Below are 13016 nucleotides of genomic sequence, written 5' to 3' on the forward strand. Positions count from 1 at the left end.
TCTTTCCTAAATGAAAAAAAAAATGAAAAAGAAAAAAGGGAAAAAATATATACATCCTACACCTATCAGAGCAAACAATAGAAACTGCAGATACAAGGGTTGCATATATTGTGCTAGTCATCCCCTCTATACTACTTCTAGCCTAGAATGACCCTTTATGTACCTTGTTGGTACTATATTTCGCGGGGACTAAATGTCGCGGGACAAAGGGTGGGCGTATTTTGCGAGATATTAATTTCGCGATTTCGGCACAAAGTTACATATGACTCACGATATAGGAGGAATTTCTTGAAAGTATCCAAGACACAACTCTGTTCCTCGAGAATTTTATTCAACACAACAACAAAAACAACAAAGAAATTACACTACACTAGTTCGTTCCTTTTTATTGCTCAGTTTGCTACCCACTAGGAACTACGGGCTAAAGAAAGTGGTTTCACGCATTTCAGCCTTACATTTAATTAGATGGATACGTCAATAACTGCAGCCTGGTCTTGACATTTTTTCCTACGCTATCACCCTGTTCTTTGTCGCGAAATGTGCTTGAGCTCAGCAACTGGGCTCAAGAGCATTGCGTGAAAGAGGACAGAACAACTGCAAGGGCATCTAACCCATTTCCCCCTCTAGCTGTGATATGTGTTTGTTGTGCAATGTGATATCCTACTAGAATTCTATTACTAATACTTAGTATACTAAATACTTAGCGGTGGGGGATAAATCCCCTACTAAGCAACGGCTGCTAGTTATGAACCATAGTTGAGGTAGGATTTACTGAAGGAAAAGATACCCTATAGCTTGAATAGTGATGACACCATTGTCACATTGAATTTTACAGCTATTCCCAACACTAATGCTAAGCCAAGAACTTCCCCCAATACCCACCATGCTATCAATAGATCCACAGTCGTCTAAACCGTTACTAACAAATCCTACCCGCACTCTACCGCCCGAATTAAACCCTTCTTGGTTACAGTTTGCCTGCATAGACGAGCCCGCGATTAGTGCCCTCCAAGCGGTCTTCCCGATCGGAGTGGTCACTCTGTAGGTGTCGTCAGCGATGACGTCATAGAGTGACGAAGCCGTGTAGGGGATCATCGTGGACTTAAGGGTGTCCCCGACCTTAAACCCGATGCAGATCTTGGTGAAGGGCGTGGCCCAGTAGCTGGGGAGCTTGGTCTCTTGGTTATCGAAGCCCGTCAGACCGGCCGAGAGGTTGTAGGCGAGCTTGTTGGTCCAGAGAGAGGACTCGTATTGGAATGTGGCCTATCAGGTGTCCCGAAAACGAATGACAATATTAGTAAAATATGCATATTCAATATCCATACAATATTAGGCGTACACATACCTTTGCACCGTCGGCTTTCATGGCCAGCGTCCATCCCCCATCGCCGCAGCCGTCAATCACTGTTAAATGGCAGTAGATCTCTACGCTTCTGCTCTCGATGCTCAAAATGTATGCTGCGTCTTTTTTTAGTCTGAAAACAGTAAATTTAACTTGTAGAATTCCTCTCGAAATTTTCTCGAAATTTTTGCAATAATGAGGAGTAGTCCCTGAACTTACCCTCTGTCATAAACTTCCTTGCACGATGAAGGAGCACCGTCCCCTACAAAAAAGAGCATTTTATTGTATTTATTTTACACAGACTTGTCTACCCAATATCTTTGTTTATTCATTAGAAATTATACCTTAGTCTTGCGACTACTCTCGTAACCGGCCAATTCCAGAAACAACCACCGACTCGAAATCCCTATCAACTTGCCAATCACATGTCAGTTAAACGAAGACTGAGACCACTTTCGGGAATAAATACACCTTTTTTTTCAAAAGTCAGATAGGTATGATAACATTTTTTAGAACACTATTTTTTTTTAGAATAACAACCTGTTTTAGAATTTTAGCCTAAAATGGTTCTTATATGAAGGCTGCTTAAAATGGATTTTAGCCTAGCAGGTTTTAAATGTTAGGTTCTCATATACGCGATATTTTATTGTAACGCACCTGTGAACCGCTCGCAGAGCATGCCGGAAGTATTGGCTGGACAAACGCACAGATTTTCTGAGCATGTGTTGCTGCACGTACCACCATTCTTGCACGTCTCATTAGTGCAGGGGTCGGGAGGTAGTGATCTCTTCAGAGTAAAAGGGATATACCATCAAAAGGTCGTAATCAGTGAATAATAATAGTGTCTTAGTTTAGCTAGCTAGGTGCAGCGGGAACCCCATTGTATTAAAAGGATTAATTTAACCATAAAAACAATTGAACCAACTTTTTTCCCGATTTATACAACAGTCCCCCAGAAGAATCTCAGTGAATGTATATCAATGTTTCTACACTCTGACTGCGTGGGTGAGTCGAAATTCCCTATCTCTGTCTTCTATTGGCGGCAGTGTAGCCTACTAGTCAAACAACCGGGCAAAATTCATGTTTTAAGAGTTGGTCAAAGGTTATGCTTGCTTTTTCACGACAAACCATTAAACGTGTAATACGCTTCTTTGATATCCAGGCGATTGCCCCTGTTAAACCCAATTGCCTGGAATGATCATTATACCTTATCAGAGTCGAAGTGGATGTAGCCTGGTTTGTGGACTTTACAGCCAGGCCTGGAAGTAAAGGTGTGGTTACACAGCTCGCAAATGCGCGTTGATGGATGGTAGTTTGTTGATTGACAGTCAGGTTCGGCTAGGCAGTACAGGTTGCAGTCGAAAGGACAAGAGGCGGTCACGGTCTTGATGACAAGGAGGTCCAGGTATTCATCTGTTTAAGAGAAAAATATACATGTATTCGTTATTGCTCGCTACAATGGAGAACATGATTCATCATTCTGCAATTTATTTCTTCAACAAACGTATGTTCGTGTTGTAGATGACAGTATCTTAAACCTGAAAAATGATCTAAACGCTAAGGACCTGAGCTGACTTCATACATTATTAATCAACACGTAACAGTCGCTTCCCCCTCGCCGCCCAAAAAGTGGGTCATTTCTTATCAAGGAATATTTAAATACTATGCTTTTCCATATGATGCCTGCGACTGCGCTCTCCCCCTCAGCTAATCCTGCGTACGCGCCTGCGTACGGCAAATTATGTGCAGACGTGCAAAACAATGGTTACCCGTCAGGGACTAGTGCTTCGCTTTAAATAAGTCAACCGGTTCAGAATGAGGGCCAACAGCAAGAAAACAATGGACCTAACAAACCACCCTTCTCCTCAAGAAAAGATATAAAATACAAGAATGAATGGGCAAAGAGTGTGAAATAACTCATTTTTGATCGTCGAACAAAACTGAGAAAATCCCAATTCGTTGGCAAGCAAGTCCTAAACGTTTCTAAGTAATAGAAGAGTAATTGGCCTTGTAAGTTATAAACCGAAAAAAAAAGAGAGAAATAAATCAATTTATTAAATACTTGGCGCGCTCTGGACAGTATTCACAGCTAAAACTCGGAATAATGAGTCGATTTGTGAATTTACCATAAGAAAACTTGCTTTTTGCACTCGAAGTTATCAAGCTTCACATTAAAACGGCATTTTTGCTAACATTAATCTAGATTCATTATTCTAGATTAAATTAATCTAGATTAAACTCAAGTTTGCTTGATTTTTTCGTCATTTTATACCAAGGAAAACGACAAGTTACTCAAAGTTTAGGCCTGCATAATGCATTCACAATCAAGCGAATCGTCTATTGCCGTCTGTGGAGGATTCAAAGCGAAAGAAAATATTTCTACGATCATATTCGTGAAAACGACGTGTCAAACGGGACTAAATTAGTCTTCAAAACAATGTATCAAAATTCTTATAATGTCTTCATTAGAGGTTCTGTATTGTGTAAAGCATTGTGTGAAAAAATAGACTGTCAGAAGCGATACCTCGTCTCACGCGACCATTTAGGTAAACAAAGTAGGAAATTCGTTAAAATGATTTGAGCAAAATGTGTCTTGTTCAGTCCCCGCCAAGACTAAAACAATTATTCTCCTCAGGTTCAGCGGATAGCGGTGGATAGTCCACCGCTATTCACTTCGCATTCGGCGAATAATTATTAATTAGCCGCTGTTTATTTCATGACAATCGAACAAATTATCAATTTTAACCGAATCCATCAACTTTTCAATTTTTAGATTTACGCAACTTTGTTTAATTTTATAAGGTTTATAGCTAACCTGGGTTGAAAAAAGAAGAGATTTCCTAAATTATGGTGTGACGTGCGCTACTTTGCCCATAGCTTTCAAGTCACCTGCATTAGGCGGTGTCACAAGAAAAGATTTTGGGCTTCGTCACAAGCCTAATTTTTGTGGGAATGTTCATACATTCCCTGTTTTCACCCGCATTGGCTCTCTTGGGTTTCTTCACATATTTACTGTATTTCACCCGATTTCACAAGATTTCTGTCCTAGTTGGGCTGACAGCTATGTTCGCCCATCGAAGTAACTCAAGGGTTGTCAATCATCATGCGAGATTTGTTGTTTTGATTTGACACAAACTTCCCAACTAAGAGGATTCAATCATGTTTTGTTTGCACTGAAGCATTTTGTCAAGTGACTTGATGCCAACCAGATAGATAGCACGTCTCCCGCTTTATTCTACTTCACAAAACTGTGAAGGTGTGGTGATAAGGTGATTCGTTTTCTTGATTGGCAAGAACTTCATAACTAGGAGGATTTTATCATGTACTGATTTGTTCTGACAGTTTTTATCATGTACTGATTTGTTCTGACAAGGCGCACTTATTCATTGAAGTAGTCTAAACAAAAGATAAACGCCTATTTTGAAGCGATAAATGCTTTGATGTTTTCCTTATTAATGTCTACTCCGTCGTTGATGCTCGGTAAAACTTTACATAGCCAAAAAACCTTAGTGGTTTATATGAACCATTTAAATGTATTTTTTGTATTAAATATGTTACCTTTAGTCGCCGTGAAGACGGCATCCCTTGAGAAGTCCTCTTGGCCTTGCGACTTTACAATCGTGAAAATACACAAAAGTAGGAAAGGAAGCGAGAGAAAGCTCGCCATACTCAAGAAACTTCAAATGACACTAATTGCTAGTTGGTTAATTTGGATAGTTATGAGATTCAACCACGCACCCCTTGCCGCGCCCGGGGCGTACTTGTGCTCATGCATTGGTCTCTCTCGCTTACAAACTGAGCACGAGTCAAAGTGACGCCATTTCACTCTTTGGGCATCTTTCTTTCTTAAACAAAGAAGGGATTACAAAGTAAATTATGCATGATTACCCAATTATCTCATAAGATAATGAATAAAAAATGACAAAAACAAAAATCTAGCACCACTTCCCGGTGAGATGGAGATTAAGAATCACGCAAAGAGTGGGAGAGTTGAGGAATATCTAGAGTGTTTAGGCGTCGTATGAAGTTGTAAATGTCATCTATTAAAAATGTTTTTTTTTCTTTTCCATCCTTTTTTTTAATTTTTCTGTTTCAAATAAATCACACACATTAGCATCACAGTTGGATGTTCATTATGAATTACGCATACATTATTTTAGCGGTTGATACACCTCTTTCAAAATATTGGAACCCACCTCATATAATTCGCGCTGCATCTTATAGCTTTTCGTCCAGTATAGCATACTGGTGGGTCCAGTGGATTGACTCTTATTATATTGATATTATCGACAACCACCCTTAATAAATGGATATAGAATTGGTCAGACTGCAATGCACTTCTCGACTTCCATTTGAATTATTCCTAATGAACAAACAAGAATGATTTAGATTCTTGAGTAATTTAGTCTGCCTTCTCCCCTCCAGATTTCTAGTACACTGTACCGCAGCAAGATTACAAAAAAAACTCTGCTCAAAATAGGGGGAAGGGGTATGCTACCGCCTTTTCGCCACCGGCAATAGGGAATAACAAGAGACACTGCACCGCCCACCCTATACAACCCCCTGCCTATAGAGATAAGTTCATAAAACTTACTCACCTGTACAAGGGCAGACGTTTGGTTTGCCTTAGCTTGTGGCAAGCTTCTAGTACGCATGACCAATGAACAGGTGACACCTTTAACTTCCCCGCCGAGATAAACGCGCGAATTCCCGATCGAGAATTAATTCTCGAGAAATCTCTAGAAAATTCCTGAAATTCTTTCATGTTAACCGTTGACCCCTCAACTGGCCTGTACCGGCTTTGAGAAGTACCCATAACCCAAAAAAAAATCATAAATGCAAAATAAACACAACAAGATGAAAATACTCAGGCATTAGTTTAAGGGATAAATGGTCTTGAAGATATGCATTCAACCAAGGTGATGGCAACCACTCTTAAGCCAAATAATAGCACAGGTTCTTTGACAAATCTCAAATCGAACTAGGAAAGAAAAGCAGAAGCACCCCTCTTAACAAAACGCTCAAAATACCACACAAGGGAGAGAGAGCAGCAAACACAGATCAAGACACAAATAGATACCTTTATTCTGATCCTCCAGGTCCTTTACATGGCCTCAAAACACAATGTCCACTCCTTGAAGGCTTGTAAAACCACTTGGATGCCATTACGGATTGCAAAGCATTCTGAAAGATCCAGGGAAAATTCACGAGGGGAGGGCCAGTCAACACTCCTCTCCCCAAAGTCAGATAGTCTTTTCACCCGGAAGCCAAACAAATCAATTCCAAGTCATACAGACCCAGAATAGCAGTGGATACAATTTTGGAATCAATTTGGTTTCAGAAAACACGGCATTTAGGAGAGCTGTGGTGATTCATCAGAAAATCATTTTGTCATCCAGGCAAAGCCAAACAAGAAAAAGTCAGAATGGATCCACCCCGAGGAGGAACCACTAATATCCCTACATGCTTTGCGCGCTTAGATTTCACAAGATGGCTGCGTTTAGAGAGCTTTAAACGGTGGCTGATCTCGATTCTTTGAAGCAACATAACCGTGACGGTTAGAAGGTAAGAGAGCATAAATTCTTAGTGTTCTTTGTTTATGCTAGGCATCTGAATCCAAATAGTCTATATTTTGACAGTTTTTGAAGCAATTTTTTAGGTATTTAGGCGTTTGTTTTCGCACCTTCAAACCGATTCGAAATTAGTAGGGTAAAAAATGTGTCATTCAAAAATAAAATAAGCTGAAAGTACAAAAAGTCCCCAAAAGTCTCCACGTTTTGTGGGAGTTTTGCAGCTTCGAAGTTTACCCATATCCGCTAAAAATGACGCCCAGATACCCGGTTTCATGTTATTTTTTATTTATTTCTCTTCTAAAATCTTTTATGGAGCCTAGAAAAAAAGGGAATATCCCCAGTGGATCTACTCTATAGCTTATTGAAAAGAGGCAACGACCAACAACAACTAAATCTTCCTCTGCCAAATCAAAGCGCACGTTGAAGTTTACTTCTGTCTCTGCCAAGAGCACTAGCCCACTTGCAAAACGGTATTTATTGCTTCTTTCCTGAAACAGCGTTTGTATTTATTCAATACATCTCCTTGCAGTTTGTCAACATCCCTTCCCTTTGTGTGGTTTCTTACATGCTTTGTTTAATTTTTGTAGACATTAACAAACTCTCCAGCAAAGCACCAGAAGTGGACAAACGAGGAAGAGAGACGATGATGGAGACGATGATGGAGACGATGATGGAGACGATGATGGAGACGATGATGGAGACGAAGATGAGACGATGATGGAGACGATCCACAGGGCCATCCCCTCAGACTTCGTAGATTAGTCCTCAACCACAGAGAGGATTCCTCTATTTTTGTCCCTGATAGATCATTCCTTCCAGTCAGAAACCAGACTACCATTCCACAGAGGATCTTCAGACTAAGTGCTATGCTGATCCAACTAGATAATCAGAATTTGAGCAAGACAAGTAGCAAAAAATCTAGTTACTCAACAAAACAAACGTAAAATAGCAAAAAAAAGGTTTACAGAATCCTAAACGATCCCAGGATTCCCAAAAGTTCCCCAACTGATCCCGGGACCTGAAACGATACCGAGGAGTCCCGGAAATAACCCGTAGAAATCAGAGTCCTGGATCATTACGGGTCCTGCACTGACTGACAGCGGGCTTCTGAAGACGTTCAACTTTTATCTGGATGAAGGAGGGGTGACGGACTCCTGTCTGTGATCATATCTCATACCACTCGAGGGAAATCGAACATAAAAATCATTTAAGAGAGCATTAGATATCTTTCACTTTCTTATTGAATCATTCTAATCCAACCGAATACCAGTTGGCTGCAAACTATATACCCGGTTGACCATTGACTGTATACTCTATATACCCGGTTGACCATTGACTGTATACTCTATATACCCGGTTGACCATTGACTGTATACTCTATAAACCCGGTTGACCATAGACTGTATACTCTATATACCCGGTTGACCATAGACTGTATACTCTATATACCCGTTGACCATTGACTGTATACTCTATATACCCGGTTGACCATTGACTGTATACTCTATATTCCCGGTTGACCATTGACTGTATACTCTATATACCTGGTTGACCATAGACTGTATACTCTATATACCCGGTTGACCATAGACTGTATACTCTATATACCTGGTTGACCATAGACTGTATACTCTATATACCTGGTTGACCATAGACTGTATACTCTATATACCCGGTTGACCATTGACTGTATACTCTATAAACCCGGTTGACCATAGACTGTATACTCTATATACCCGGTTGACCATAGACTGTATACTCTATATACCCGTTGACCATTGACTGTATACTCTATATACCCGGTTGACCATTGACTGTATACTCTATATTCCCGGTTGACCATTGACTGTATACTCTATATACCCGGTTGACCGTTGACTGTATACTCTATATACCTGGTTGACCATAGACTGTATACTCTATATACCCGGTTGACCATAGACTGTATACTCTATATACCTGGTTGACCATAGACTGTATACTCTATATACCCGGTTGACCATAGACTGTATACTCTATATACCTGGTTTACCATTGACTGTATACTCTATATACCCGGTTGACCGTTGACTGTCTATGGTCAACCAGGTATATAGAATACCTGGTTGACCATAGACTGTATACTCTATATACCCGGTTGACCATTGACTGTATACTCTATATACCTGGTTGACCATTGACTGTATACTCTATATACCCGGTTGACCATTGACTGTATACTCTATATACCCGGTTGACCATTGACTGTATACTCTATATACCCGGTTGACCATTGACTGTATACTCTATATACCCGGTTGACCATTGACTGTATACTCTATATACCCGGTTGACCATAGACTGTATACTCTATATACCCGGTTGACCATTGACTGTATACTCTATATACCCGGTTGACCATTGACTGTATACTCTATATACCCGGTTGACCATTGACTGTATACTCTATATACCTGGTTGACCATTGACTGTATACTCTATATACCCGGTTGACCATTGACTGTATACTCTATATACCCGGTTGACCATTGACTGTATACTATATATACCCGGTTGACCATTGACTGTATACTCTATATACCCGGTTGACCATTGACTGTATACTCTATATACCCGGTTGACAATTGACTGTATACTCTATATTCCCGGTTGACCGTATACTCTATAAAGGCGGTTGTTTACGTCGCGATTCACTGGCTACAAGCACGAAGAACAATATCACAAGACCGCAGACAATCCTGCCGTTCATTCAGTCGTGTTCAGCCCTATCATTGCTTTGTGAAGTCGCTTTAAAATTGACGCTCCTGGCGCTTTTGATGTGTGAAATACCCCCTAAAAGTGACCTCAAAACAAAGGAAGAGAACGGTGTCTTTTTGAAAACATCAACATCAACCGTATGTATGATAACAATTACCGGATAAAATTTTTTTGAAGCATCATTGTGAAAGGTGTAAAAACGTGTCTAGAATAAGTTGAACTTTCTCTGTTGGTTTGTTCCCTAGATCCTGTATGTTCAGATTGCTGATTCTCTTTGCCCATTCGCGCTCACCTTGTTAGACAATGTTGCATTAGAAGTCCACACAAAAACACATCAATAAAATAGAACCGAAATAAATAAAATACTGGCAATATAAATAAGACTTTCATGAGTAAAACTTTAAACAAATTTTCTTGTTTGTCCGACATAATATTTGGCGAACATGTATAAAAGGATCGTGTAACTAAATCCATTATTTATAAGTAGGAAGCGCAACATATTTTCAGAAGGACTTCACCAAGTTAGTTTTCTATTTGTAATAATTGAATAATTAAAAAAACATAGGTATTTTTAAGCGCTAGAGTACTACATGGTTTCTGTCACGAGTTCCAGCTCAAAGGCCGTGTGGTATCCGATCATTTTTCCTTTCGGTCCTAAAGATTGCCCGTTATATAAATTATATAATTATTATATCATTATAATATAATTCTTATATCACATATAATCACATTATTATATTACATTATGATTATAATGATTATATCATTCATAATTGCTTGTATTATCGTCAGACCGATGCCGTACTTTCAATTATCTACCGATGTTCCTCTTCGCCAACATGGCAATGCCCTACTTCACAGACGCAATCTCATGACGATTCCAAGGGCAAGAGAAAATCTCGTAGGAGACTATGGGAAGGCTATTCCGAGACCCGAACAAGTCGACCAGGGAGTTCGGCTGCCCCCGATTGATCTACCGAAAAGTATACGAGCAATAACCGAGTACAAGAAAATGCCGAGGGCTAACCGAGCAATGATAGAGTACGAGAAAGAAAGGAGAAGTCAGAAGTCAGAAGTTTACAGAGACAGTGATGATCACGTGACGTCGGCTCTTTACAGAAAAACACGCCTAAACGGTACTATAGTTTACTAGAAACCTCAAATAATATTCTGAAATTATATTGAAAACGTTATTTCCAATTATCTGATTAAAAAAGGGCTTTGTTGGGACAGCTCACAATTTATTGTGAGCAATAATTTCCCATTGCAAAAGCATTTTCATGCATCCTTCATTCAAACTAAGGGAATTACATTTGGTGCTTTCTGATTTCGCACAGGCAAGAGAAAATGAAAACACATTGAAAGCCGCCGTAACCAAAAGAACATCATTGTCCCCCTTTTTGAACTCGCGTGCACTTATATTTGCGCCTCCAATTTTTATGCACCCCCCTGAAACTCATATTTTATATTGACAGACAGGGGGATGCTGCTGCGCTCTGTTCAGGAACCCAGTGTTCACCTGTCCCGCCCTATTTTCCACCTATACAAGCCGGACAATGCAGCCATCTCTTCAGCACGAGAGCTACAACATGGCAGCAAAGATGTGGCAGCGGTCCGCTATGCACAAGTCAAGAGAGTTTCGGCCATCACTTACAAAGATTTACAAAGAAATGCGGGCCTAATTGATGTGTCTGCTCTTCGGACGGAGAATAGAATTAACGGAAGGACAAGAAAATCTAACAGGAAAGAACAAGAGCGGAACCTTTCTCCATTTCCGAGACCTAGCCGACCTTCGCCGAACTTGGAAGAGCAAGAATCAAAAGGGGTCATTTGGGAGAACGAGCAGGCGGCTACAGAGTCGACTCCAAATTACGTCAGGAAAGCTTCGGGTCGAGGTTCGCTAGCCAATTAGCTCGTCATAGCAGTAAGGATGGAAAGTCGAGACGGAAAGCGACACTACAAGATTTTGACTCCAACACTACAACAAATAAATGATCATGAAAACATGTCTCATAGACATGAACAATCATTGATAGTCGAGACTGAAGAAAGAGCGAATGAAATAATAGATTCTGCGCATGACCAGGGGGCAGAAACTACTGACCAAGATACCGACACGTGTTCAGATATCACCATTGACATCGGAAGTGACGGAGAGATCGAACAAGACTTCATATTCCACAATGACTATGAAATCGTCAGGCTTGCAAGGGATCATGGTTCGCTATAAGTGACTGTGGGGACTTGGTAGGGATGTATCAGCGATGCATCGCAAAGGGTCATGGGTCTCAATGACTGTTGGGACTAAGGAGGGATGTATTTGGGAGATGCGTCGCAAAGGATTAAGGGGAAATACAACTGTTGAACAAAGCTAATGCAGTCAATACCTCTATTACTTACCCTATTTGCTTGATTTTAGTATCGAAATAAGCGACGCGACGAATGGCCATCTTGCTTTTGTTCAGCAGCGCGGGAACTAGGAGGACAGAGGGGGTTTTTCCGTTCCCGGGCAGTTGCAATTTAGAATGGAGTCCATTCGGAAAAAATAGGTTGTATTTGCAGAACAAAACATACTTCAGGCAGTTAGTGACCAACACTAAATAACACACGGTACATGTGCTCCTATGCTGTCATTCTGACCTCTTTCACGCAATACGCTTGAGCTCATGCGCATGGTGGTGTGACAAAGCTCAGAAGGACTGTGCAGGAGACTAACGGGACAGAGAAACGTTCGCGACACGACCGAGGCAACATAACCAAGATGGGGAAACCCGCATACAGAAATGACGCCTAAGACATTGTAGTTTAGTTCTTAAATAATGATATAATAAAATCCACAAACACAATTATTTAATTCTCGGCTTCGGACATGTCAGTCAATCTTGTTTTAAAAACTGTCGTTTTTCTAGCTCGCTCGGTCATTTCCTTATTAGGGACTACATACCATATTTGGAGTCCCGCTTCAATCAATTTTTTGCTTTTTTATTGTCTGGAACTTTGTAAGTCGGGAATTTCCACGCAGGAATTCGTGTACTACGATTTTGCTGGCAGTCATCTTGGAAATAGAGCCTAGTCCCTATCGTTTTAGAATATCACAGGTCTCCCGCGCGCTCGCCCCAGGCTCTGTTAGACCATTGACTGATATGAGGGACATAGTTTACCTCTGTTGTCACACGTGCCTGCCAACCGTTAGCGAACAAGAATCGCTGCAATTCCATTGATTTATCTATATTTAGAATATAAATACCACATACATGATAAGAATGGCCAACAAGGGCGGATCTAGGGGTGGGCCGAACGGGGCCAAGTTCCCCCCTATTTTCAGATATTTGGCTTCGAAATAA

At 40.6% G+C, this 13016-nt stretch overlaps 2 protein-coding genes and 1 long non-coding RNA gene across 3 annotated transcripts; 2 read left to right on the forward strand and 1 right to left on the reverse strand.

Annotated features, from left to right (window-relative positions):
• Window positions 1-310: 310 nt before the first annotated feature.
• Window positions 311-6026, reverse strand: LOC5498617. The gene is made up of 8 exons (XM_048723115.1): window positions 5941-6026; window positions 5539-5705; window positions 4901-5187; window positions 2550-2755; window positions 2000-2129; window positions 1562-1604; window positions 1346-1475; window positions 311-1263 (listed from the first exon to the last, which is right to left on the reverse strand). The coding sequence occupies exons 3-8, from the start codon at window positions 5007-5009 to the stop codon at window positions 769-771; spliced, it is 1113 nt and encodes a 370-aa protein (XP_048579072.1). The 5' UTR covers window positions 5010-5187; window positions 5539-5705; window positions 5941-6026; the 3' UTR covers window positions 311-768.
• A 687-nt stretch (window positions 6027-6713) lies between these two features.
• On the forward strand, window positions 6714-8152 carry LOC125560687. Its single transcript, XR_007306781.1, has 2 exons — window positions 6714-6907; window positions 7503-8152. It is a non-coding gene; the product is annotated as an uncharacterized LOC125560687 (long non-coding RNA).
• Window positions 8153-9503: 1351 nt separating this feature from the next.
• LOC116610165 lies at window positions 9504-12521 on the forward strand. The gene is made up of 3 exons (XM_032370900.2): window positions 9504-9809; window positions 10465-10808; window positions 11148-12521. Exons 2-3 carry the CDS (start codon window positions 10469-10471, stop codon window positions 11582-11584), a joined length of 777 nt encoding a protein of 258 aa, XP_032226791.2. The 5' UTR covers window positions 9504-9809; window positions 10465-10468; the 3' UTR covers window positions 11585-12521.
• The last annotated feature ends 495 nt before the right edge of the window (window positions 12522-13016 follow it).

The sequence above is a fragment of the Nematostella vectensis genome, chromosome 15, assembly GCF_932526225.1.
Source record: "Nematostella vectensis chromosome 15, jaNemVect1.1, whole genome shotgun sequence".
In the NCBI taxonomy this organism is placed as follows: Eukaryota; Metazoa; Cnidaria; class Anthozoa; order Actiniaria; family Edwardsiidae; genus Nematostella; species Nematostella vectensis.

What these genes read in the sequence shown, in the direction of transcription:
- LOC5498617 (XM_048723115.1), bottom strand. Translation starts at nt 5,009, where the DNA reads ATGGCGAGCTTTCTCTCGCTTCCTTTCCTACTTTTGTGTATTTTCACG. An exon ending in CGTCTTCACGGCGACTAAAG is followed by an intron (nt 2,756 to 4,900) that starts GTAACATATTTA and finishes TCTCTTAAACAG; the next exon opens with ATGAATACCTGGACCTCCTT. An exon ending in TCCACTTCGACTCTGATAAG is followed by an intron (nt 2,130 to 2,549) that starts GTATAATGATCA and finishes TTTACTCTGAAG; the next exon opens with AGATCACTACCTCCCGACCC.
- LOC116610165 (XM_032370900.2), top strand. Translation starts at nt 10,469, where the DNA reads ATGCCGTACTTTCAATTATCTACCGATGTTCCTCTTCGCCAACATGGC. An exon ending in CAGAAAAACACGCCTAAACG is followed by an intron (nt 10,809 to 11,147) that starts GTACTATAGTTT and finishes TTATATTGACAG; the next exon opens with ACAGGGGGATGCTGCTGCGC.